The sequence below is a fragment of the Cervus canadensis genome, chromosome 2, assembly GCF_019320065.1.
Source record: "Cervus canadensis isolate Bull #8, Minnesota chromosome 2, ASM1932006v1, whole genome shotgun sequence".
NCBI lineage: Eukaryota > Metazoa > Chordata > Mammalia > Artiodactyla > Cervidae > Cervus > Cervus canadensis.
The window spans coordinates 18,839,305-18,860,263 of NC_057387.1; the positions used below are offsets into that span (position 1 = coordinate 18,839,305).

Below are 20,959 nucleotides of genomic sequence, written 5' to 3' on the forward strand. Positions count from 1 at the left end.
CCAGGGAAAACCTGGGTGGGAGTTGGCTTGGTGCAGAAGAAAGGAGAAAATGTTTCAAAGAACATAGCTTCAGCAAAAGCTTTTACTTGGTGAGCAAGGAGCCTGAAGCCTGGTTAGCAAAAGGACCTGTGTGACTTGATATATAAGGAACATACTAGCAGAGGACAGGGGAAGAGGGAGACAAACTATGGAAGGCCAGAAATACCAAGGTGAGTAGGTTAAAATAATTTGATAGGAAAAGGACATCAAGTTTTTGAATAAAGGTATTGCCAACAAAATACTTTATTTTAGCAAGATAAGGAGACCTTCTAGCAAGAAAACAGGAAGGTTCAAGGATGAGGGGAGAGGCAGTCAGACAAGGATGGTAGCTTTGGGTATGTAAAGAAATGGGTGAATCTGAGAGCTATTTCAAAGGACAAACCCAAATGACTTTCTTCCTACTCCCCGGGGTCTTCTGGAAAAAAATCACAGTCCCACAGACTAGAGCCTTTTATAAATTCAGCATCTCCAAGCTTGGAAAACTACCCTCTCCCAGCCCCTACAAATAGCTGTCTCAAATGCTTGCTTCTTTCCTCAAGTTCCTTTCCTCAGAGCTTCCTTGCTTCCTTAGCAGAATCCATATCCCTCTTCAGAGAAAAACAGAGATAATAAAGTGAGAGTCTCACCAATCTTTTGCCCTCTAGACACGCACTTAGCTGCCCCCTCACATCTGTCTCATCCCAGCAGGTGGGGCATCGATACTGTCTAAGGTTCACCATTCTGCTTTACTATAAGCTCTACACACACAGGGCCCACCTATGTCTCTCTCACCTTTGTATCCTCTGCATTTCTAACACAGCTTGGCACATTGCAGCTATTAACTGTTAATACATTGGTTGAATAAATTTGATTCTGTGTATCCTCCTTAGGGGTTTTATGCCACATATTTTCAAATACTTTCTTCTTTATTTCTAATCTCTCCTTTTCTACTGACATCTTCCCCTCTGCATATATACATGCTCAAATATCTCCCATGATGAAAAGAAAAAAAAAAAAACAAAACTCTAAACTTTCCCTTGATCCTTGCCTGTATTCAGCCATCACTCAATTTCTCTCTTTCCTTCATAGCTAAATTTGTAGAGTCATCTATTCTTGCTGTATTCATTTCCCCATTTGTCAATTATTTTCATTTTGGCCCCCATCAATCCATTGAGATTGTTCTCATCCAGGTCACTGATGACCTCCTTGTCACATTCAATGAACAGCTTTTCAGTCTTTATCCTTTTGGCCTCTTTATGGCATTTGGCCAAGTTAATCTGTCCTTCCTTGAAATGCTCTCTTTTGCCTCCTGAGTTCTTTCTTTCAACAAAGACTAGGGACTTAATAGATATATTTTTTAAGTGAATGAATGACTTCATTTCTATTGATATAATCTCTTTTCCTCAGCCTTTCTGACCTCTTCTTAAATATTAGTGTTACCTAGGGTCATATCCTTAGCTACCTTACCTTGCTCTACACACCATCATTGGTCAAGATAATACATACCAACAATTCTGATAACTATTTATGTGTGGCTCACCATAATCTCTATTGCTATTCAATCTCAGTCTTTCTCCTGAGCTCTAAACTCACTTCTATAATTGCTTACTGGATACTTCCATTTGGATTTTTCAAAGGTACTTACCACTTAGTCTAAAGAAGGAAGCTTGTCTTTTATCTTTGTATCCCCAGCACTTAAGTCATAATGCCTGGCACATAGTATATAGTAAGTAGAGAAAGAAAGAAATGCACCAAAGATGTGAGCTACCTCCAGTTATGTCAGGCCGAAGTCTTGCTTGCCTTCTTCAAATCATGTTGAACTTTCTCTTTCCAGACTGTTATGTGAGTACTGATCCTAACCAGTATGGTAAAAGTATGGTAAAACCTCAGCTGAGCAGAAACATAGGAATGTTCCATTTTGAGTATTTTTCCAGATAGTTACCAAATTAAGTGCAAAACATTTTCATTCTGTTTCAAATAGAGATTATTCAAAAAGTTATTAATTTCCTATGGATGATATAGTGAAAAGACCACAACAAGGAGTCATTAGGGCTTCGCCCAGTGGCTCAGCATAAAGATCTTCCTGCAGTGCAGGAGCCACAGGAAACATGGTTTGATCCCTGGGTAGGGAAGACCCCTGGAGGAGAGCATGGCAACCCACTCCAGTATTCTTGCCTGGAGAAGCCCATGGACCAAGGAGCATGGCAGGCTACGGTCCATGGCATCACAAAGAGTCAGACACAACTGAGGTGACTCAGCACGCATACACACACAAGAGGCATTAAGACTAACCTTGTAAATAAACTACTTTATCTCTAAGGCAGAGTCTGTCACCTGTGAGTGGACACTACCTGCCTGCCTAGTTCACAGGATAAAGTAAGATAAAGTAAAGGTGAAATGTTTTATAAATCTCAAAATGTTTCACACCTTTAAGGTATCATTTAACCAGATTTTTGCTTACTCAGAGGAAGTCTGTGGACTTAATTGTCTAGGTAAATAGTGAGGACCCCAAAGTATAGAATGTATGTAGTTAATACTGTTTGCTCCTCTTCCTCATAGCCAAAAATGCTGCAATTTTCAATGGCCAGCTTTTTTGTTTTCCTTCTCTTCTCTTGCTCTCTGTGTCAATTCTCATTGTTATCAGTGTTTTGGCTTCCCAAAGCTCCTCTTTCCCCTTTTATTTATTTTTGGCTGTGCAGGATCTTTGTTGCTGAGTGGGCTTTTCTCTGGTTGTGGTGAGTAGGGGCTACTCTTTGTTGCAGTGCGTGTGCTTATTGTGGTGGCCTCTGTTGTTGCGGAGCACAGGCTCTAGGGCATGTGGGCTCCAGTGGTTGTGGGACACAGGCTCTAGAGCACATGGGCTTTGTTGCTCCACAGCAAGTGGGATCTTTTTGGACCTGGGATCAAACCCATGTCTCTGGCACTGGCAAGCAAAGTCTTCACCACTGAGCTACCAGGGAATCTCTTTAATTTGCTACTAATTATATGCTGTGGGGTGGGGATGGGGATTTTCTTCTTGGGGTTCAAGCTATATTTTAAAAAGGCAGAGGAACCAGAGATCAAATTGCCAACATTTTCTGGGTCATAGAAAAAGCAAGAGAATTCCAGAAAAAATATCTACTTCTGTTTCATTGACTCTGCTAAAAGCCTTAGAGTGTGTGGATCACAACAAACTGTGGAAAATTCTTAGAGAGATGGGAATACCAGACTACCTTACCTGCCTCCTGAGAAACTTGTATGTAGGTCAAGAAGCAATAGCTAGAACCAGACATGGAACAATAGACTGGTTCAAAATTGGGAAAGGAGTACATCAAGGCTGTATGTTGTCACCCTGCTTATTCAACTTATATGCAGAGTACCTCATGCGAAATGTCAGGCTGGATAAAGCACAAGCTGGAATCAAGATTGCCGGGAGAAATATCAATAACCTCAGATATGCAGATGACACACACCTTTATGCAGAAAGAGAAGAGGAACTAAAGAGCCTCTTGATGAAGGTGAAAAAGGAGTGAAAAGGCTGGCTTAAAACTCAATATTCAAAAGATGAAGATCATGGCATCTGGTCCCATCACTTCATGGCAAATAGATGGGAAAACAGTGGAAATAGTGACAGACTTTATTTTCTTGGGCTCCAAAATCACTGCAGATGGTGACTGCAGTCATGAAATTAAAAGACGCTTGCTCCTTGGAAGAAAAGCTATGACCAACCTAGACAGCCTAGCAGAGATATTACTTTGCCAACAAAGGTCTGTATAGTCAAAGCTATGGTTTTCCAGTAGTCATGTATGGATGTGAGAATTGAATCATAAAGAAAGCTTAGTGCCAAAGAATTTATGCTTTTGAACTGTAACGTTGGAGAAGACTCTTGAGAGTCCCTTGGACTGCAAGGAGATCAAACCAGTCAGTCCTAAAGGAAGTTAGTCCTGAATATTCACTGGAAGGACTGACGCTGAAGCTGAAGCTCCAATACTTTGGCCACATGATGCAAAGAGCCAACTCATTAGAAAAGACCCTAATGCTGGGAAAGATTGAAGGCAGGAGATGAAAGGGATGACAGAGGATGAGATGGTTGGATGGCATCACTGACTCAGTGGACATGAGTTTGAGCAAGCTCCGGGAGATGGTGAAAGAGAGGGAAGCCTGGCGTGCTGCAGTCCATGGGGTCGCAGAGTCAGACAGGACTGAGAGACGGGACAACAACAACAATATGCTGTGGGTTCAGAGAAGATTACCAGAAATGGATATAGATTAAGAGAAAACAAAAAGTGAATCAAAGTTGCTCAGTTGTGTCCAACTCTTTGTGACCCCATGGACTATACAGTCCATGGAATTCTCCAGGCCAGAATACTGGAGTGGGTAGCCTTTCCCTTCTCCAGGGATCTTCCCAACCCAGGGATCAAACCCAGGTCTCTTGCATTGCAGGCAGATTCTTTACCAGCTGAGCCACAAGGGAAGCCCAAGAGAAAACAAAAGACTTCCACAATAATGAAACAAATTAACATTATTGCATGTGACTGTTATGTTGCTACCATTTTCCCCTTATCTCCTGGTTATTGGATGTGTTTTGAATTTCTTATTTCAGCAAATATCTATTGAGCACAGTAGTGCCAGACACTAAAGCATAACCCCTACACCTCATGGAGTTTACAACCTAGTTAGGGAGGCCGTTAATAAAATCACAGACTACAATGAAGAGTGATTGTCGTGATAAGGAAGGTATGTAGTTTTATAGGACTAGGAACAGAGGAGTCACAAGTAGTTTAGGGAGTCAACGATGGCTTCACAGACCCAATGGCTTCAGACGCCTTTCCAGCTGAGACCTGAAGGAGGGCTAGGAATTAACCAGGCAGGGAAGAGGTATGCATGGGAAGAGTTCAGGTAGAGAGACAAAAAGTGGGAGAGCGCAGGAAGAGGGAGAAGGGGAGGAGAGAGAAGCCAGCCATGATGTGTTTTGGAGGAGCTGGGAGGATTACAACACAGACCAGGGGATAAGGTAAAGCTGGAGAGGTAAACAGGTAAGGAATTGGTAGAATTCTGGCTTCAGAAGGTATTACTGTATTTGCATCTTCTTGTATTTTCACTCCTTTTATTTTCCAATTATATTATATATTTCTTTTATAAAAGGACTTTTACTTTTCCCTGTGATTTTGACAGTGCCACCTACTATTGGCCCCCAGTGTGTGACTAATGAATTAATAGAGCACACAGGAATAGAATGCTGCCACATTCATTATGAGGTTGAAGTCATTACCTCCTAACCTTGTGAGGTAGTTGTCAGAAAAGCATAGGCTTGGGAATCACACAAGTCCTCAGCCTGCCATCTATTAGTTCTCTAATTTGGGAACAGGTTATCTAACCTCTTCAAGCCTCAGTCTCTTTCATTGGTAAAAAGAATATAGTGACATTTAGTTCATAGAGGTATCAGAGGATGAAGTGAGATATTTATATAACATCTAGAGGAGTACACCCAACAAATGCCAGCTCCTATTCTCTCCTCTCTCTTCCCTTAACTCCCAGTCCATTCTTCTCCACCTGCCCCTGTACCTTGCTCCATAAACATTACCTCTCCTTTGCATTTTCTAAGCCTCCCTCTCCACTGCTCCTTCCTCTCAACCTACAAATGTCCTCAAACTCCAAACCAAAAATAGTCCTTCTCTCAATCCAGCTTCCCATCCCTTTAAGCTACCTTTCCTTTTCTCTTTATGCCTTTACCACCACATTCATTTAAGGCATTGTTGACATTTCCAATCCAAATTCAATCAAGGACCCTCAGCTCTGAAACCTGGGCTGAGAGAGGTGGAAGTAAGAAAGGAGCCAAGACCCAGTCACTGTCTCCAAGGAGAGAATCAATGGTTTTGGAGTCACTGGTATGCTGATTGCCTCCACTTCTAAACTTCAACAATTCACAACCTGACATCTTTCCCATTCTTCTTCTTCTGCCAGAACATTTACTTTTCTTAAAAAGTAAAAGTCCTTTTTAAAAAATATATATATATAATCTAATTGGAAAATAAGAGGAGTGAAAATACCAGAAGATGCAAACACAGTTAATACCTTCTGAACCCAGATCTCAAATACTCTCATCGGTTCTCATCATGTGCTTAAGAAAATTATACTGGTGATCACTTTCTTTTAAGTGTCCCCTTTCCTCAGTTAAAACTTCGCTGAAGCCCCTAACTCAGTCCCACTGGGCTAATGATTTCCCTCCCCTGATCAAAAACCTTTAATGTCTCCCTACTGTCTATGGCAAAAGTCTGAAGTCTTGAGCAGCTCCCTTAAACCTGTCTGTGATCTGGTCTTTTTCCTTCTTCACTTCATTTTCAAACAACCTATGCTCCAGTCATCAGAATAAATCACCATTTCCTGAATATGCCTTGAATCTCTGTTTGCTCTGTGGCTTACGCGTATCTCCATTATCCAGGAAGCATTTCTTCCACACTTTGCCTGCTAGGTAGTTAAATCCATCCTTCCAAGTCTAGCTCTTCAGCACTCCTATCAGGAAAAAAAAAAAATCTAAATTTCTCTTTACTCTCACAGTTCCTTAATTCCTTAAATTTCTATTAAAGCTAATGGCATCATTTGGCTTGTATTACAGTTGTATGTGCTTACATTTATCTCCCTGACTAGGCTGTAAGATTCTTTTTTTTTTTTTTCTTCAGGCTGTACAGTTCTTGATGGTAAATAAATTTGCCTCATTTACGGACTGTGACTTACCTTCATTTTTTGTATCCTGTTAGCAGCTGTGAAGCATAGTCAATAAGCTCGTTGCCTCTAGTGGTACAATGATGTGCTGACACCTGCTGGTCATATCTAGTTCTGCAGCCTGACCCAGCATCTTCCTCTCAAGTATTAGGGGTGAAGAGAAGTGTTAGTCGCTCAGTCGTGTCTGACTCTCTGTTACCCCATGGACTGTAGCCTGCCAGACTCCTCTGCCCATGGGATTCTCCAGGCAAGAATACCGGAGTGGGTTGCCATTCCCTTCTCCAGGGGATCTCCTCGACCCAGGGATGGGAAACCAGGTCTCCTGCGTTGTAGGCAGATTCTTTACCATCTGAGCCACCAGGGAAGTGTAAGTATTAGGGGTGGGGACACACTTACCCCTGGAAAATTAAATGGCAACCCGCTCCAGGATTCTTGCCTGGGAAATCCCATGAACAGAGGAGCCTGATGAGCTACAAATGGTTGGACATGACTGAGAGATTGAGCATGTATGCATACCATTACCCTGCCAGGTACTGGAAGCCTGTTCTGGTAATGTAGCCCCACAGCACCAGCCATCCTTGGTGACTCTAGGGGCACACTCAGACCTGCTGATCTCTAACTTGCTTCTGGTGTCTCCAGTCTAAGTTCAGTACAATCTTCAGAACTTTCTGCACCGACCCCCACGCCAGCAATTTGTACACCACATTTCCCCCAGTACCAGAGAACTATAAGGAGAACAAGATGTCAAGGAACTGGGCAACAAGAGGAGAAAGAGGTAGACAATTTGGGAACAGGGGATGTGCAATTCCTCCTCCTCACCTCAAGGAATCAAGACTGTTTCCTACAGAATGCTATTTCTTTTGACCTTTGTCTTATTTATAGGAGGCTGTTGGGGCCATGGACTTTCTTGGTGACACTATGATGAACCGGAGGTTGAGCACAGAGTAGGTAGGCGGGGCTTGGGGGTGGGGCCAGGCCAAAGGGCCTCTCACTTAGGAGCTTCTCCATTCTGTCAGCTCTCCCGGAACATTCAAGGCAAGACTGGCACCCAGGGCGCAGCAGGTGAGGGACTGGGCAATGACAGAGGGCAGGCTTCAGGGGAGATGGTGGCAGAAGAGCCCCAGCTCTGTCAACGCGAGCTTTCCATCTTGTGGCTCTCATTTGATGGAATTCTTGAGTCTCAGTGGGGAGGCCCAGCTCAGTTTTTCCTGGAGTAAAGCAGCCTCAGAAAGAAAGACATGGTTTTGGATGGGTGGGCGCGCAGGGCTGAGGGATGGCGGTGGATAAGGGCATGTGAGAGACCCCTGAGAGATGCAAGGAGATCTTAGGAGACATGGATGTAGATGTAAGGGCCAGTGAGAGAGTATGGCCAGGGGGTCACAGGGCAGCACTCAGTCAAGTGGAAACAGGAGACTGAAACACAGAGTGAGGGAGAGGACAGTGGACCAAACTCGAGATGGCAACGGAGGCAATGGAGAGCTGGGTAACAGGAAGGCCGAGGAGGAAGGAAGGCTCACATGGAGCAATCTCCTCTTCCGGCTGCAGAGTGTGGTCCAGAAAGCCCCAGCAAAGCTGGGGGCAGAGCAAGGTTCTAGGTTTCCACTGGACTGGTTCGGCTGGGGGAGAACCCCCCACCCCAGTGACACCTCCCCGGCTTCTTCAGACTCCCATTTTGGTTGGGGGACAGGGCGAGGCTGCTCCTCACTGCGGTCAGAGCCACATCCTGCAGAGGAACAGGGGAGGGGGAAGTAAGAAGCAAAACAAGCAGAACCACCATAGGCACGACCATGGGGAGAGCGCTCCGGGACACAGGCACTCATGTGCCGCCAGCGGGGCCTCAGTGCAGCCCCGGCAGAGGACCTGAGCCCTCTGGGCAGTCTTGAGGTGCTTCTTTCTCATGCTTCCTCAGCGTGCTTCCACCTCATTGACAGCATTCCATGGGAGGAGGCTTCTTCAGATTGTGTGATTCAAGGCCCACTTTTATCATTTGCCAGTGATTTAGCCAAATTGTTTAATTGTTCTTAGTTTCATTTTCCTCATTGCAAATTGGGGATACCTACCTTACAAAGGGTTGGAAGACTGAGATAATTCACATGAAGCACTTGCCATACAGTAGGTTCTCAATATATGTTAATTATTATTATTATTTTTTAATCAGGACTCCAGGGACCCCTATATTTCTCATTGTCTCTAAAGGCAGTACAGCACACTAGCTGACATGAGCTTTTAGAGTCAGAAAAACAGTTGTGTTTGACCTTGGGTAAATTATTTAATGTAAACTTCAGTATTCTCAGCTGTAAAACAGAGATAGTAATACCTACACTTCACAGTGTAGGTGTACATCTGGGTACAGATGTACAGTACCCAGTCAGTGTCCAGAAAGGGCAGCTGTGAGCGCTATCTGCCAGGTAAGCTTTATCTTCCCTACTGTAGGAGCAACAACCCACTTCCCTTGAGGTCTTGGCTGTGGTGGGCTAGCTTGGGGTATGCCCTCATCCCTCCAGCTAAAGCTCCTACGGCTCTGCTGGCCTGTTTTAGAGATCATGATGTCCTACAGTCCTAAAGGGAAAAATAGGAACAAAGTGTTGAGGACTGAGGGGGCTCAGGGGGAAAGAGATGACGAACAGAGATGATGATGAGACAGAAACCAAAGAGACAGAAAGGGGAAAAGCTATTTCTCTCTTGCTAAGGAAGCCTATGGCCTCTCTTCTAGTGACTGATCACATAACCCCCCCACCCCGACCCCCGCACCCCGACCCTTCCCTAGGAACCATGGAGTCCTTCAGTTCAAAGAGTCTGGCGCTACAGGCAGAGAAGAAGTTACTGAGTAAGATGGCAGGGCGGTCTGTGGCTCACCTCTTCGTGGATGAGACGAGCAGCGAGGTGCTAGATGAGCTCTACCGTGTGTCCAAAGAATACACACGCAGCAGGCCCCAGGCCCAGCGGGTTATCAAGGACCTGATCAAGGTGGCGGTCAAGGTGGCCGTGCTGCACCGCAGTGGCTGCTTCAACCCCAGCGAGCTGGCCCTGGCAACCCGCTTTCGCCAGAAGCTGCGACAGGGCGCCATGACAGCACTCAGCTTCGGGGAGGTGGACTTCACCTTCGAGGCCGCCGTGCTGGCCAGCCTGCTGACCGAGTGCCGGGACATGCTGCTGGAGCTGGTGGAGCGCCACCTCACACCCAAGTCCCATGGCCGCATCCGCCACGTGTTCGATCACTTCTCTGACGCCGGCCTGCTCACGGCCCTCTATGGGCCTGATTACACCCAGCACCTGGGCAAGATCTGTGACGGGCTGAGGAAGCTGCTGGACGAGGGCAAGCTCTGAGAGCCGCAGCCCCGGCGCGCTCCTTCTGGGCAGAATGGCCGACTGAGAAAACTACACATGCCAGGCTTCTAACCCTGCGCCTCTGCACTAATGCTTTTCAATCCTCAGGCTTCAGTCTTTCCTGAGAGTGCGTGTGACTCTGAGACTACCCCACCCCCAAACTCCTGGTGGAGAAGAAGCAATGCTGAGGGTTGAGGCCTCTCTTCCCACTCCAGCCCCAAGACCGGAAACAAAGCTGCCTGAAAAAGACGAAGTGAAACTTGGATCTCTGTTTTCCCCGCAAAGGGCCTTTCAAACAGGGAAGCCCCCTCACCTCAGAACCAGGGTAAGAGGGCACAGCCCAGCTAACTCTTCTGGGGACACTAAAGACAGCTGGGGGGAAGGGGACCCTGAGAGACATTCTAGACCTTCAGATCTCGGCAGAGTCTGGAGGGATCCCAGAGGCTCTGCTCCAGAGGGCAGGAAGAAGGGGCTAGGGCGGGGAAGAGTCTCACAGAGGAAATAAAACTATTAAAACATGCACAGGGCTCAATGTTTAATCTCTCCAGCTTCTTACATCTTATGACCATCACAGAGGGAAGAGGTATATAAACACCACTCATCTCACCTCTCACCATTCCCATACAAGAGACTGAGGCATATTTCCAATATCACTAGGGTTTCCTTGCCTACTTCTTCTGTTTAAGACACTCAAAAAAACTATACCACAGATCAGTGCTACAAATTGCAAATAAATACGTAGTGAGGAGCAAGGCATAGATCAATAGGCTCTGGTAGGGAGAGGGTATAACAAAGAGGCTCCCATGGCAAAAAGATTCCCACAACTGTCTTCCTCTTCAAACTCCAAGTCAATTCTTCTTCCATCCCTTAGTCTCACACAGGCCGAAGAGAGGAGCAGATCAGAGGGGTGAACTGGTGGCACGGAGGGTTGCGGACCCTACATTGCTGTGTTTTTTTTTTTCTCAGAGCAAGAGTTGTGAAAAAGTTACAGTGACCTGATTAGTCAAGACTAAGCCCAGATTCTTTCATTTGAGATTGGGGGCAAGACCCGGCACAGTCTGCCACTCCCTGCAGCAGAGCTAGATCACTGATGGCCCATGCTCAATAACATGGTTGGCTAAGAAGGTGGGGAAGGTGGACTAGAAATCACTGGCTCACTGTTCCTGGGTTCCCCTCATCCCAGGGCTACAGAAATCCCATTTTCCAGCTAAGAGTGGGAAACAATAAGGTACAGCAAATAAATATTACTTCAATATAGCACCAAATAAATTAGGTAACAGAGTTGGAGATGGGGAGGAAGTTAGGGGCTAGGGGAGTCCCTGCCTCCCTTGGCTCTAAGGCCAAGGAATCATGAAAGGGACGGGAAGGGCAGCAGGGATGTAAAAAGACCTTTTGAGTCTAAAGACCAATTCTAGACTCAGCCCAAGAACAGAGAAGGGGTCTGTTTCCCATCCCCTACCCTTGTCAATAGAACTGCTCCAGGCCAAGGAACTCTTGCCGGACAAGGAGGCTGGGGAGATGGCAGGAGTGCGGGGAGGTAGGCTGGGAAGCTGTGCTCCTGAGCCTCACCTCCAGCTCCTCTCTCCCTCACGATACTCCTTCAGCATCTGGCTTCTCTCAATCCATTCTGGGGACCTCAGAGTTTGAAGATTTCATCTTCCTGGTCCCGAAGTGTCCGGGTCCGAGAGGTCTGGGTCAGTGGCACGGGACCTAGGACTGCTCGTTGCTGCATCCGAGGAGAGCTCAGGTGAAGACTTGAATCCTCCCCAGGTATCCTGCAGGCGAGGAAAAGGGGGAAAGAGCAACAGATCAAGGGAAGAAACTGAGGTGGGCTGAGTGAAGAAGTAAGTGGGAAGCTGTCTTCCTCTAATGTACATGAACTGGTTGCTTTATGATGTAGTCCAACACCCTCTGGATAAATTCTATCCCTAACGTTCCTTCATGGATCATCAGAGCAGTAAGAACAGCCAACTGTTTCCCTCTACTGGGAACTCAGAATCATTTTCCAGTGCCTCCATCCATTCCAACAGCCATGGGCTCTGCGAATTGTCTTGGGGCCACCTGAGGGAAAGGCTTCACCTTGCTTCTACTGACACTGGGCTTACTTTGTGTCTGATCAGGTAAGGTTGGGGGAACAGGGAAGTTTACGGAGGGACTTAAAAGGACCCATTCAAGACTCACCCACTTTCCCCCTTTTTCAGCTTCTGGGCAGCAGCCTTCTTTGACAGGCTGATCTGTGAATCAAGCTTCTTAAGGAAATCGGAGGCAGAAAGGTCATGCATGGGGGGCTCCTGGCCAGGTGTGGGAAGCACTTCACCATTGGCATGTCCTAAACCTCTTTCTCGTTTCTTCTTCTCGGCTGAGTGTGGTCGAACTTCATCCTTACTTGGCTGTACTGCTTCTTCTCCATCCTTTTCTTCCTCAGAATCCAAACCATTGAACAGGTCTCTGGGCTCTGTCAGGATGGGGATGTAGAGGGTTTTCTTCAGGAAGATGGAGTCATTAGTATAAAGGCGGTTTGCACGCTTAATCTGTTCCATCTTAAAAAAAAAGTCACCACAATTAATGACAGTAATAACAATCCACCTTATATTTGTACAGCATCTCATGCCTTTTATTTTTTATTTTTTTCATCTCATTCCTTTTAAAGTGATTGTTCAGAGTCTTATCTGGCCCTATAACAACCAAAATTACAAAGGGCTGATATTATCCCTATTTTATTGATCAGTAGTTTTTCACACTTTTTGGTTTTAGGGCCCCTTTACATTTTTAAAAAATATTGAGGAAAAAAGCTTTTACTTATGTTAATCACATCTAACAATATTTAAGTTATTATAAATTAAAACTTTAAAAATTTAAAACACTGTTATATGTTAACATAAATATTTTAATGGAAAATAATATATTTTCTAAAACAAAAATAACGAACATGTAGCAAGAACAGAGGCACTGTTTTACATTTCTGTAAATCACTTGCATGTCCGATTTAATTGAAGACAACAGGCTTCTCATATCTGCCTCTACAAGCATCTGCTGCAGTATCACAGGTCACATGGCTTCTGGAAAACACAGTGTGCACCCATGAAAATAAAAAAGACATATAAAGTCTTGCTATTATTACTATGAAAATAGTTTTGACCTTGTGGATCCCTAAAGAGTCTTAGGGACCCCTAGATTTTGAAACTACTGTAAAGATGAAGGAACTCACTTTGAAACTAACTAGATTCTGATGCCTTTCTAGCTCTTGGCTGAAAGGCGGTGGAGCAATGTCCCATAAAGATGAAGGAGCTGAGGCTCAGAGAGGTTAAGTTATTTGCCTAGCAAGCTAGTGATAGAGCTAGAATTCTGGGCCTTTTTACTCCTCCCAGGAATGCTTATCTTATTTATTTTGGCCATTTTGCGAGACACGTGGGCTCTTAGTTCCCCGACCAAGGCTGGAACCCATGCCCCCTGTAGTGGTTAAGGCCCCCTTAACCACTGTGCCTCCAGGCAAGTCCCAGTGGATTAATTAATAAATATTATTAATATTATAATATTAATAATTTCACCGATCAAGTATTTATTTAGTGCCTACTTTATTCATCACTAAACACAGTGGCTGGCATCACCATCTATATCTACCTGCCTCCCAAGGTAGAAATACCACTGTCATCCTTAACTCACACTTTTCTTTCACCATCTATACCCAAGAGGTCAACAAAAATGCTGCAAAAATCTCTCTCATCTCTGGTCTCAGCTTCACATTGCCATTGACTTCACATTGCCAACAGACTCAATATGTCTCATTTGGGTATTGTTAAGTTTTTTAACTGGTCTTCCTCCCTCCGTTTCAACTTATCTTCTACTCTGCTGACATATATCTTTTTAAAAAAAATTTAACCTGATCAATCCACTACCTTGCTTATGAACTGGGTCAGAGATAAAATCCAAATTACCATTCAAGGGCATCCTCAATCTTGCCTTCATAGGAAGTCCAGTCACACCTCCCTTCTTCTGCCACTTACACCTTTTGCCATCCTTAACTTTTTATTTTTCTTCCAAAATTTCATGATCTTTTACACTTTTGTGGCTTTATCTGCCTGGAACGCTTCACCACTGCTCCCTTCTTGGCCTGGAAAACTTCTCAACAACTACCATTCCCTTTGTGTTATCTTCTTCAGGGATCCCAATGCATACTGTAAATATTGCCATAATAATACCTATCTTATTATATTATACTGTAGGCATATTTGTCCTGTGCAAACTGTGAGTCATTTAAGGGCAAGACTGGTGACTTGCTGTCTCTGTATCCCTAAGATTCTCCTCAACATCGCACAAACTTGGCACACAGCAGAGGCTCATTAATGCTTTATGAGTAAAGAAACTAGATAATAAAATATAGAAACCACAGACACAGTATATCAGTATTTTATTACCCAAGGCCAGGCAGCCAGTTTTACTAAAAATTCATCCCATAAAGGCACCAGTTTGGGAGATCATAATTCTTATAACTGTCCAATATCAAAGCTGTTTCCACTCTAGGCCAAGACTACTAAAATAAACTTGACTAATAAAATCTTATGCTATAATGAGTTTAAAAATAAAATCGGATTGATCTGAACAGTAAAAACAGTTAAAATGGCTTGCAGTTTTATACTTTTACTTTGCCAAGTACTTTGATGCTATTCATTTTATTTTGCCTAGATAATATCCTAGGTCCCTTCTAGTTCCAAGATGATATGAATTAATTTGTGAATTTTCTGTTGCTTTTATTACTTCCCAGAAGTACCATATATGGGACATTGTTCCTCTGCCTTTGAGCTAAGAGCTAGAAGGTCGTTAGAATCTAGTTAGTTTAATAGAGCAGTTCAAAGTGAGGATTTTATTTTTTTGGCCATGCAACACAGCATATGGGCTCTTAGTTCCAGACCAGGGATTGAACCCATGCCTCCTCAGTGGAAGCACAGAGTCTTAACCACTGAACCACCACAGAAGTCCCATGAAATGAGGATTTCAGAACAAGACAACTTGGTCTGAATCCTAGCTCTAACAATTAGACTAGTTGTATACAGTCTATAGCAAGTTATCTCTCAAAGCTTCAGTCTCCTTATCATTAAAAATTTATTTTTATTGAAGTATAATTGACTTACAGTATTATATTAGTTTCAGATATACCACATAGTGATATTTCTTATCTTTAAATGGAAATGGTCACATCTACCTCATAAAGTTTTATGGATATAATATGAGATAATAGAGTTTGGCATATACTAAGTGTTCCTTAAATGACAGGTAGGTAATAAATTAGGTAATTTATTTACCTAAATTTTTTATTTTTTATTCTCATTGTACAAATGGTGAGGAAACTGAGGCCCCAGACAGTAAAGTGATTGACTATCCAGTCACTCAGCTAGTAAGCAGCAGAATGAAACCAGAACCTAGAACTTTTCTTTACTAGACTACAGAGCTTTTCTGTACTCAGAAAGATACAGGGCAGTAAGAAAACCTCTCAAACAGTAATTGTTGATTCACTAGTAGCAGTTTCCTTCATTGCACAGCATCTGAGCCTCTGCTGGGATGAAAGGACCGCTCAGTACTTTCAAATCCATTTCCTTTATTTAGGCCATCCCTCTACTTAAATGTTCACTTTACTATACTCCCTGTCTCCAGTGTGGAAATTTTAGCCAGACTTTCATTCATTCAGAAAACATCTATTAAGCTTCTATGTGCTGGGGATTATGTTAGGCTCTGCTGCTGCTGCTAAGTCACTTCAGTCGTGGCCGACTCTGTGTGACCCCATAGATGGCAGCCTAGGCTCCCCCATTCCTGGGATTCTCCAGGCAAGAACACTGGAATGGGTTGCCATTTCCTTCTCCAATGCATGAAAGTGAAAAGTGAAAGTGAAGTTGCTCAGTCGTATCCAACTCTTAGCGACCCCATGGACTGCAGCCTACCAGGCTCCTCCATCCATGGGGTTCTCCAGGCAAGGGTACTGGAGTGGGGTGCCATTGCCTTCTCCATGTCAGGCTCTAGAGATATAAAATTGAAAAGAAATAGTTCTGTCCCTTAGAATGCAAGCTATTGGAAAGATAAAGATGTAAAGGGTGCAGATCACTGGATTACATAGGTTTATAGAGAGGAGCATAGAGAAAGGAATCTCCAAGTCTTTGAAAGCCCATCGTGATGATTCCCTTAAAGTCTGCACTAATGTCCCCTTCCAAATAAAAACCAATCTTCTTTCCTGACTTCCCACTCTTTGTTAACATCTCTACAAACTCACCACGTTCTGTCACCTACAATCATTATTTGTGTCCCTGCCCACTTCTCACTAGACTGTAAATTATATGAGAGCAGCAACTATACATTTATGTTTCTATCTCCCAAGATGGTTACCACAATGCTTTGAACATACCAAGCAGAAAAACGTTGCCTAAATTCAACAAGATATAGGGGAAGACCCTTATCAACTTTAAAGCAATGTATTTTTACTCCTACTAAATATACCCTATGCATGAGCTGAAATGCTTGGCATAGACAGCACCTGTTTTGTACCAGAGACCACCTTCCACCTTCTTGAAAAGAAGAGGGCAGAGCATTGAGGAGGAGAAAAGAACAAGAGGAGACATCACTTAAGGAACCTCAGACTAAAAACTAGCTTTGCATTGTTTGCTGTGAATGTTTAGTCATTCTCAATTAAAATACTTCTATGTAGTTAACAGTACAGGCTTTGGAATCAGACAGACCTGTTTGAATTTTCACGTCAACACTTATTAGTTATTTGACTTTGGTCAAACTAGTTAACCAATCTAAGTCTCAGTTTCTTCATCTGTAAAAAGGGCACAATCATTACATGCTTGATAGGGATGTGAGGATCAATTGGGCAAATGGATGCAAAGTCTTTAGTACAGTGACTGGTCTAATAAATAAATGCTGCTCCCCTCCGTTGGGATAATGGGACAGGATTTGCCCCACCAGACAGTGCAACACTGAGATGGGAAAACAAAGAGATAAAGGTGGACCAAACCTTTATCACAATCAATTTATCACAATTAGTTAATACAAACACAATTAAGAACATTTCAGGGGAAGTTGCCTAGAGGGACATACATTCTCATGAGGAATAAACCTCTTCTAAGTGGGTGTCTGCGTCCTAATCCTGGAAGACTCACCGTCACCCCGTATTTGAGTGCTAGTCCAGCCAGGGTGTCTCCGGGCGCCAACGGATGCTCCAGGCGTCTTTCCCTCACCGGGGAGCAGGCAGACTGCACCAGGCTTCCATAAGAACGAGCCCGGCTCCCTTGAAGCAGTCCTGACCCCCCGAGGGGGGCCTGTCTAGAGGGAGAAGCCATCTCCTCACCCTGCGGACAACTGAGGTTACAACTACGGGAGGCCCGGCCAAGTGACCGATAGTGACGGGCTCGCGGTCCGAGAATGGGTGTCTTAACAGGATCCTTCTCCCCTTCAGTCTTCTCTAAGTCTCCCCGCCTCCCCCGGCGACACGCGACCTGTCAGCCCGAGCTTCTCCTCCCTCCAAGTCCCCTTCCCACAAATCTGTACTCCGACTGTTCAGTCCCTACCTGAGTCTTTCCTAAGCACCCCTCCGACTTTCGATTGCCCACAACAGCTCGCGACGTTGACCCCTGACCTTTGAACTCTATCAGCCTCCTTAACACGCAACTCAATTTTCCCCTACGTCTGACAGCCCGACCTCCTGGATCCCCAATACCCCGACTCCGCCCCGTCCCGGGGTTGGCCCTCTAGGGTCAGGAACAGATCAGGCCCACCCTATGTGGGCTGTGGCTGCAGGCGAAGGGCGTGACAATAGCGAGAGTCTGTAGCACTCTTTCCCCTTCAGAGATCCTCAAAGGTACTCTCCAAACCAAATCAGTGACACCCTCGAATTCGGGCTCCACATCTAGGTTCTTGTCGTTCCAAACGCCTCGAATCTGCCAAGACGAAAGGGCCTGGATTCAGCCCGGCGGCAAGCTCTTTGAAAAAAAGACTTCATTTCCCAAAAGGCCCCGCGCCGGTGAGGTCGCAGGGCACCATAGGAAATGCAGTCCCCCTCGGCCGACTAGAAGCTGGCTTCCGGGATCGCGCAGTGCTTTCGTGGAAGCACATCTCCGGAAGTCAGGGGGCCAACCGGAAAGAGACCGGAAGGAACGGAGACGTCCCGCTCCCGCTACGGTGGCCTGAAAGGAGTGGCGAAGGCGGCTGGATAGAGTTTATGATTTCTGGGGCTCACAGTCGTGATGTCTTTCAAGAGGGAAGGAGACGATTGGAGTCAACTCAATGTGCTCAAAGTAGGCGGAGAGGAGTGCGTCCGAAGCAGCTTCACCTGCCCTCTGAAGGCCGTAAAGGAGCTGTTTTGTTGCTGCGGCAACAACTGGGGGGCGGGGCGGAGGGAACCAAAAGACTAGAGATGATGGTGACCCCTTCCTCGCCGCAGATGTGTGTTCTTCCGTGGTCTTTATTCCCTTTGAGTCCTCGTCTCTATCATTTCCCTTTTATCCCTCCCTCATATCCAGCTGATCCCGTCCGGACTTCTTCCCCTGTCCCCTGCAGAAACGAAGAGTCGGGGACCTGCTTGCCAGTTACATCCCAGAGGATGAGGCGCTGATGCTACGGGATGGACGGTGAGAGCGAGGAGTGGATCAAGTTTAAGGGTTTTGAAGTTAGAGACTCAAGAACTTTTGTTATTGAGGAGAGCAGGAGTATCTAGGATTCTTTGGCAGGGAGTGAGTGACAGGGATGTGGGTGATGGGAGACTGAGAGACTTGGGAGTTGGGCTTTGGAAATGAATGCTTGGACGGGGTGGGACCTATGACCAAGACTCCACTCCCCAGGGAGCAATGATCTTTCCTCCTCCCCAGCTTTGCTTGTGCCATCTGTCCCCACCGGCCTGTCCTGGACACTCTGGCCATGCTGACTGCCCACCGTGCAGGCAAAAAACATCTGTCCAGTAAGTTTGGGAAGACAGTTGATACAGAGTAAACCCTTAAAATCTCTTCAGACAACCCTTGGTGCTCTGCTTTTAATCCTCTTCCCCTTTTTCCTCAGGCCTGCAGCTTTTCTATGGCAAGAAGCCGCCAGGAAAGGGCACAGAGCAGAATCCAAGACAGCATAATGAACTCAGGAGAGAAGAGACCACAGCAGAGGTAATCAGAGGGGGGAAGTTGTGTTCCAGGCAGAACTGTGCTGCACACCTTAGGCTTGAAGGACTTTGGCTTGTTTCTGGCTCTGAAGGCTCTGACTCTGTCTCTGGTCTTCATGCCAGGCTCCTCTCTTAACCCAGACTCGACTTATCACTCAGAGTGCTCTGCACAGAGCTCCTCACTATAACAGTTGCTGCCGCCGAAAGTACAGGTCAGTGGGATGGGAAAGCCAGAGGTAGGGAGGGACAAGAGATAGGTAGCTCTAAAGTGATTATTTTCCTAATTGTAATCTGAGAAATACTAAGTGTTTTGGGGGTGTTAACTTGTATTTCAGGAAAAAGATTTTTGTAACTAAAAAGTTTGGGAAGTGCTGCTTTGTAATCTTATTTGATTGAAGATTAGTGTATTTTAAGGGTTCTACAAAATCTTAAGATAAAAATTTAAAAAATCCTTAAAAGATTAATTTAGCCTTTCCAAAATTTACTGGATTCCAAAATTCTTTTTATGCAGAACACTTACTAATATCTTGAGGAACACAGAATTGGGAAGCACTTCTATAAGGAGTTGGGAGTCACAGGAGATTAGGCCCTTTCCTTCACTGCTTTTACAGACTTTGATTCTTCTCTGTCCAGACCAGAAGCCCCTCGTCCCTCTGTCTCTCATCCCCCTTTGCCACCCCCAGAGATTGAACCCCAAGGTGGGAAGATCAATAGAGAACCTGAGCCTGAGGCTGGTTCACAGACCAAGGAGTCAGCCACTGTCTCATCCCCCGCACCTATGAGTCCCACAAGAAGACGGGCCCTGGATCATTATCTCACCCTTCGAAGGTGAGTATGCAGAATTTTTCCTGTTTTTCCCTTTCCTCTCTGACCCTCCTTGTTTCAGATCTTCTCAAGTGTTTTTACTTATCCCCATGGGGCTTCCCAGGTGGCACAGTGGTAAAGAAACCACCTGCCAATGCAGGAGATGCAGGTTTGATTTCTGGGTCAGGAAGATCCCCTGGAGGCGGGCATGGCAACCCACTCCAGTATTCTTACCTGGAGAATCCTGGTGGGCTACACTCCACAGGGTCACAGAGTCGGTTCCTACTGAAGCAACTTAGCATACATGCATACATGCACAGACTCCTTACATATGTAACTTTTTTCCAGATAGTTCAGGAAATTAATTAATTAGATAGAAAGAACTATTGGGGTTTCCCAGGAGGCTCAGCAGTAAAGAATCCTCCTGTAAAAAAAAGAAAAAAAAAGAATCCTCCTGTAGTGCACAAGAGGCAGGTTCGACCCCTGAGTTGGGAAGATTCCCCTGGAGAAGGAAATGGCAACCCATTCTAGTACTCTTGCCTGGGAAATCCCATGGACATAGGAGCCTCGCAGGCTACAGTCCATGGGATTGCAGAGTCGGACGTGACAGAGCACTCGCACACACGCTTTTGTTAATTTAATAAACTTCCTTTCCTGACCAGTTCTGTTTTCTGATGTTTCCAGCTCTGGATGGATCCCAGATGGACGAGGTCGATGGGTAAAAGATGAAAATGTTGAGTTTGACTCTGATGAGGAGGAACCCCCTGATCTCCCCTTGGACTGACATCCTCTTTCCCCATTCATTTCACAAATAAACTACAGCAAGCGCTGGGAGCCCAGCTTTCTTTGAGTCTGGTTCCTTGTTTCAGGATTTCAGATCTGTTCATTCTCAGCCCAGCCAATTCTTCTCTGCAAGGTACACAGTTCCCCACACTTCTAACCCCTCCCCCACCTTCTCCAAAAGTCATGCCAAGC

The 20,959-nt window shown here is 45.2% G+C and overlaps 3 protein-coding genes across 7 annotated transcripts; 2 read left to right on the plus strand and 1 right to left on the minus strand.

Annotated features, from left to right (window-relative positions):
- Positions 1 to 109: 109 nt before the first annotated feature.
- TNFAIP8L2 (TNF alpha induced protein 8 like 2) lies at positions 110 to 10,567 on the plus strand. 2 transcript variants are annotated; one of them, XM_043458056.1, is made up of 3 exons: positions 110 to 209; positions 7,603 to 7,668; positions 9,488 to 10,567. In XM_043458056.1, the coding sequence occupies exon 3, from the start codon at positions 9,493 to 9,495 to the stop codon at positions 10,045 to 10,047; it is 555 nt and encodes a 184-aa protein (XP_043313991.1). In that variant the 5' UTR covers positions 110 to 209; positions 7,603 to 7,668; positions 9,488 to 9,492; the 3' UTR covers positions 10,048 to 10,567. The 2 variants fall into 2 exon arrangements, with proteins under 2 accessions (XP_043313991.1, XP_043313987.1); XM_043458052.1 differs by lacking the exons at positions 110 to 209; positions 7,603 to 7,668 and adding an exon at positions 7,694 to 7,782.
- On the minus strand, positions 10,568 to 18,021 carry LYSMD1 (LysM domain containing 1). Its single transcript, XM_043458037.1, has 3 exons — positions 17,196 to 18,021; positions 12,229 to 12,587; positions 10,568 to 11,822 (listed from the first exon to the last, which is right to left on the minus strand). The coding sequence occupies exons 1-3, from the start codon at positions 17,373 to 17,375 to the stop codon at positions 11,684 to 11,686; spliced, it is 678 nt and encodes a 225-aa protein (XP_043313972.1). The 5' UTR covers positions 17,376 to 18,021; the 3' UTR covers positions 10,568 to 11,683.
- Positions 18,022 to 18,145: 124 nt separating this feature from the next.
- On the plus strand, positions 18,146 to 20,823 carry SCNM1 (sodium channel modifier 1). 4 transcript variants are annotated; one of them, XM_043457999.1, is made up of 7 exons: positions 18,146 to 18,343; positions 18,592 to 18,662; positions 18,900 to 18,988; positions 19,087 to 19,184; positions 19,304 to 19,392; positions 19,814 to 20,008; positions 20,669 to 20,823. In XM_043457999.1, exons 1-7 carry the CDS (start codon positions 18,254 to 18,256, stop codon positions 20,766 to 20,768), a joined length of 732 nt encoding a protein of 243 aa, XP_043313934.1. In that variant the 5' UTR covers positions 18,146 to 18,253; the 3' UTR covers positions 20,769 to 20,823. The 4 variants fall into 4 exon arrangements, with proteins under 4 accessions (XP_043313934.1, XP_043313943.1, XP_043313952.1 ...); XM_043458008.1 differs by having other exon boundaries at positions 18,150 to 18,329; XM_043458017.1 differs by having other exon boundaries at positions 18,178 to 18,329; positions 18,555 to 18,662.
- Positions 20,824 to 20,959: the final 136 nt, after the last annotated feature.

What these genes read in the sequence shown, in the direction of transcription:
- LYSMD1 (XM_043458037.1), bottom strand. Translation starts at nt 17,375, where the DNA reads ATGGCTTCTCCCTCTAGACAGGCCCCCCTCGGGGGGTCAGGACTGCTT. An exon ending in CACTCAAATACGGGGTGACG is followed by an intron (nt 12,588 to 17,195) that starts GTGAGTCTTCCA and finishes TTTTTTTTTAAG; the next exon opens with ATGGAACAGATTAAGCGTGC. An exon ending in CTGAAAAAGGGGGAAAGTGG is followed by an intron (nt 11,823 to 12,228) that starts GTGAGTCTTGAA and finishes CCTCGCCTGCAG; the next exon opens with GATACCTGGGGAGGATTCAA.
- SCNM1 (XM_043457999.1), top strand. Translation starts at nt 18,254, where the DNA reads ATGATTTCTGGGGCTCACAGTCGTGATGTCTTTCAAGAGGGAAGGAGA. An exon ending in AGGCAAAAAACATCTGTCCA is followed by an intron (nt 18,989 to 19,086) that starts GTAAGTTTGGGA and finishes CTTTTTCCTCAG; the next exon opens with GCCTGCAGCTTTTCTATGGC. An exon ending in CATTATCTCACCCTTCGAAG is followed by an intron (nt 20,009 to 20,668) that starts GTGAGTATGCAG and finishes TGATGTTTCCAG; the next exon opens with CTCTGGATGGATCCCAGATG.
- TNFAIP8L2 (XM_043458056.1), top strand. Translation starts at nt 9,493, where the DNA reads ATGGAGTCCTTCAGTTCAAAGAGTCTGGCGCTACAGGCAGAGAAGAAG.